The 4,648-nt window shown below is 41.3% G+C and overlaps 1 protein-coding gene across 1 annotated transcript in view; it reads right to left on the bottom strand.

The window, feature by feature from the left end:
- The window catches only part of LOC107298435 (cytohesin-1-like), a 30,896-nt gene extending 27,620 nt beyond the window's left edge, over positions 1-3,276 (bottom strand). The window contains exon 1 of the mRNA XM_015827815.1: positions 3,139-3,276. Coding sequence (XP_015683301.1) covers positions 3,139-3,160 — 22 coding nt within the window. The 5' untranslated portion in view covers positions 3,161-3,276. The remainder of the gene's footprint in view (positions 1-3,138) is intronic.
- Positions 3,277-4,648: the final 1,372 nt, after the last annotated feature.

Genomic DNA, 4,648 nt, shown 5'->3' with positions numbered 1-4,648 from the left:
ACCTGATAAAACGCCCCCCTGGTCACGGCCGACAACTGGTCTTCCAGTGTCAGCCGTGGATCCAGGAGGACACCCAAGTTGCGCGCCCTCTCTGAGGGGGCCAAAGTTTCGCCCCCTATAGACAGCGATGGAATCAGCTGACTATGCCGGGGCGCCGGCAACCACAGCCACTCGGTCTTGGAAGGGTTGAGTCTGAGTCCGTTCCTCCCCATCCAGACCCGTACGGCCTCCAGGCAACGGGCCATCACGTCAAGGGCATCGTTGGGGTGACCTGGGGTGGAGATGTACAGCTGAGTGTCATCAGCGTACTGATGGAACTCCACCCCAAAGCCCCGAATGTTAAAATCAGATAATCAAACTAATTAATTAATTAAAAAACACAGAAAATACCATATAATAACCACAGGCCCCCATCATATTAAAATTCACAAAGAGCTGCAGAAAAGCTGTTTTAATAGCTTTGCAAAAAGATGCCGAGGTCAGTGCTAATGGGCGTGGGGGGATGTGAGCTGTTCAGAGTGAATTGCTCAGAAGCCATGTTCAGGATGGGAAGGAAACCATAAAGTCAAGGCTGTGGAATACTGATAGCTTTGCAGTAAGAGTGAAAGGGTTAACCCATGGCTACAAAGCAGTGGCTTCTTTGAGGTTGCCTTGTGTCGGAGCTCACCATTATGTAGGGCTCCAAACTGGGAAGGCACCTCTTTCCAGGTTCACTCTCTTAAGCATACTACTCAATTGCTCAGGCAGAATCAGCGATGACCTTGCTGACAGTCCATTAAAGCCAGAAGCAATAGAACAGTAAGCCAAGGCATTGCTCCATCCATCCATCTCAATAATGTTTATACAGAGGGAAAACAAGGGAGAAATTGGCATAAAGTGCTAGACTTAGGGGGAAATGTAATGGGTCCCAGAGAGTTTCTAACTTTCTAACACAACAGAAAAAAATTAAAAACTTTTTTCCTGTACCTTCCTGAAAAATGTATAGAATCCAACAATAACACACACGCACAAAGGAAGAAAAATGGAAAATGTTGGGGAATGTCAAACGGCAATCTTCTGGGTTTCTTTTGGAATAAGGAAATGCTTTTAAGACAAGGTTTTACACTCTCAAAATTAGTGGATAATTCTCTAATCACCTGAGCAGAGCTTCTGTCCTAAAACGTAGCTCAGGAATAAATTACAGGGTTCATGTGCATTTTCACTGTTATATACAATGTAATGTTAGAACTTGTCTTTTAACATTACAATTACATAGTTTTCCTTAAATACCTGCATTAGACTGTTCCAATAAAAACTGGGGAAAAACCAAGAGTCAATTGTTATAAATGAACTAAAGCTGTGATCTTAATTCAGCCATTGAAAACACATTTATAGGCTCAGCATGTGCAGTAAAACACTTTGCTTCTTAATTTTACAATGCACAGAATTTCATCAAGTCACCATTTTGAGGCCCTTGAAAAAAAGAGATCCATCAAACCTAAAATCATCCCATTCCCAATTATAAGAACCAGCAGCATCTTTTCTCTCAGCCTTGTGGGGATTTTCCTCAGACCTTGCTGGAACTGAGCTTCTACAGGTCAAAGAAAGTCTTCTGCTAAGTCCCAGCTCACTCCAATGAATGTGAATAGTCAGGTGTTGCAGAAAAAAATAATGCTATTCAACAAAATCAGGGGTCTTCAAAGTTGGCCCTTTTATGACTCATGGACTTCAACTCCCAGAATTCCTCAGCCAGCCAAGCTGGCTGAGGAATTCTGGGAGTTGAAGTCCATGAGTCATAAAAGGGCCGACTTTGAAAACCCCTGAACAAAATGGTCTGCTAATAACTTGAACTTGAACTTTGTAGTTCACTGAAAGCTAAGTTGTTTTACAATCTGAATCATTAGATACATCTGTTCCTCTAAACTGCTGGCATATATGCACAGTAGTGTTAGTTGCAAAGGACTAATTCAACTAACCCTCAGGAAATTGTTTAGTAACTTACAAGTTAGCCAAAAAATTAGATGAGCTACACATTTAAAAGGCTGTATTGATAAACAGCCATTATGTTCAAAGGAAGCACAATAAGTGAAGGGTTTTTTTTTCCTATCGTGAACATATAATCATATTTTACAGCAGACCCGGGAGTGGGACACATTTACTAAGTGAAGTGTGCAGGGAAGAAAATTTAAAAAGCAACAATCCATTGATTGATACATTGATTGTGATAGCTTTAGGCTTGCTGTTTAACACATACACACAAATCCAGAAATGTTTGACCTTTGTAAGTTGCTAGATTTTTTAAATACCTAATTTTCATACTTGATTTGCACTCAGAATTAATAGCCCTTCGAGCACTGTGACAATATCTTAAATGATCGACTGAAAATATATTTGTTGACAAATCAAGTGCCTTCCCTCTCTGCCAACAAAACAATGACTATTGCACTTGCTCATTTACAACGTGTCCCTCAACTACCAGTTCATCTGGATATATTGTGTGCTTAGTGAAAATTACATCACTCAATGTGCATCTAAAGAAAAGAGAAACCTGCCCCAAATTTGGTTTCACCAAATTCACATGCTCTCCCTCCCACAACCTCCTTAGTGCCCAAAGGCCAAGGTGGATCAGGCAGGAGAGCTGTTGTATCCAAGACATGCTGTGGCATGCAACTCCACAGCTGCCAACCGAAAGTCTCCTTTTTGAAGTATAGAAAGTCCTAGCTCCTCCTACAGAAAAATAAGAAATGGGGTGCTTTCATTCTCACAAGAGCCCCTCAAATCTTTAAAGCCCAGCAATGTTCACAAGAACAAGGGTATGCTACTACTATTTTTTTATATAGACCTCCCACCCAATGCTGCCCTATATACCCTTGTAGAACTGCCAGGGCTACCTCCAACTTCAGACATATAACTCATGAGCAGGAACCCAAGATATATTTCTATTCTACTGGAGCTAAGAATTGGCAGAAGTCTTGACCACAGAAACATACAGGTCACTTTTTGGGGAAAAAATGATCCCGTAGTCTCCTAAATTGAACAGATAGACCAAGATTTCCTTATTATATTCAGTCAAACTGACACTAAGACAAGGTCCCTCAAACTTAGTGATTTGGCTCAGCCACCCAAATGAGCTGGGAACACCCCACCATATATGCTCACCACTCTCCATCCTGAGAACCATACTGCCAGCAGCAGAGACAGTCTATCGAACACGGCTGGTATTCAATCCAAGGTAGGTGCGGCCCGGCAACTCGACTGGGCTGATACCTGCAACTGACTAGCTGCCTGTCTGTTGCTTCCTGGAATGAGTCAAATCTTGTTCCAGCTAGTGGGTGGCTCTTGCTTAGGACGGAATAGGCGTCATTGCCTTTCTGCCTGCAACGGAGATAACCAGTAACGCCCTGTTCCTGTGCTGATCCCTCAAGCTTCAGAGAACCATTAACCCCTCATGCTCTGGCGGTCAGACAGAAACTTTAGCCTGATAGATGGAAGTGTGAGAGATCCCACTAAAGGAGGTTCTCAGGAGCATATACAGTACATACTATACGCAAATAGATCTTGTTGCAAAAGTCTGAGGTCTCTCAGGTTCAATGCTGAGCTTTTTATGTGTGTAAACAATAAACTAAGAGCCAATGGTGTATAGCGGTTGGAGTGTTGGAATTAGGAATGAAAGAAGCCAAGTTCAATCTATGGTCAGCTTTGAAGCTCAGTGAGTGACCCTGGAACAATCAGTATGTCTGAAGGTTATTTTTTTTAAAAAAACCTGTGAAATTATTAAAATGGTCTACCTTCTATTAAGGAGAGAAAAATAAGGAGAGAGAGAAAGGGAGGGAGGGAGATGTTACATTACATCATTCCACTGTGTATGAGGAATTACATGACTTTTACCATCTTAAAGCAGTTGCTCAGTCAGCTATAGAATGGTGTATTTTTCAAAAATGAGTTCATGCCTACCATAGAACATTTGCTAAAACAAATGCAGCTGGATGTTCTAAAGGAATTATTGAATTGCTGGAGGTAATTGGCTAAAAATATCAAATCTGAGATGCAAAAGTGTGGATAGCCGCTAGAGGGCAGCAGCAGAGAGAGTCTTCTGCATCTGCATCTGCATCTGTATGCTTAATATCTTTCTTGGCTATCTAGATTTCTGCAATCCAGATCTGGCAACCTTAAGTCTACCTTTCTGCTGATTCATTTACCAGTAATGAAGTAATGGTTTCTTATTACTGAAGACTTTTGCAAACACATCACTCTGGAGAACAAGAAACAGTTAATCCCAGATTTCACTTTATTTCTCTCTATAGGCCACTATAGGCCCTTTCTGAATCTTCCTAGTATTTCACACACTGAGAAAGAGCAAGACGGACAATGGTAAAGAAAGACTGCTCTCTAATGTGAGAAGTAGAAAAAAGCACCTCAGTCATCCATTCTAATTCAATATTCTTTGTTTTGCCTCTTTACGTCTTTCAACTTAATGCCTTTAGGTATTTGTTTCATCTCAAAATGGAAGGATGGGACTTCTTCTGCAGGATCAAGAAGTCAAGAGAACTCAGCTTACTAGGAAGAAGCTCCTGGAATGACCAAAACCAAAAGAATTGGTTTCCTATAACTTTAAAACCTCTGTAGAAAAAGAATGCCAACAAGTGCACTTTTTCTTAGCATGATAGGA

This window comes from Protobothrops mucrosquamatus, unplaced genomic scaffold (assembly GCF_001527695.2).
Source record: "Protobothrops mucrosquamatus isolate PMUCROS unplaced genomic scaffold, P.Mucros_1.0 scaffold3965, whole genome shotgun sequence".
Classification (NCBI taxonomy): Eukaryota; Metazoa; Chordata; class Lepidosauria; order Squamata; family Viperidae; genus Protobothrops; species Protobothrops mucrosquamatus.
The sequence above is the reverse complement of the archived record's forward strand: the minus strand, read 5'-3'. Positions and strand labels throughout refer to the sequence as shown.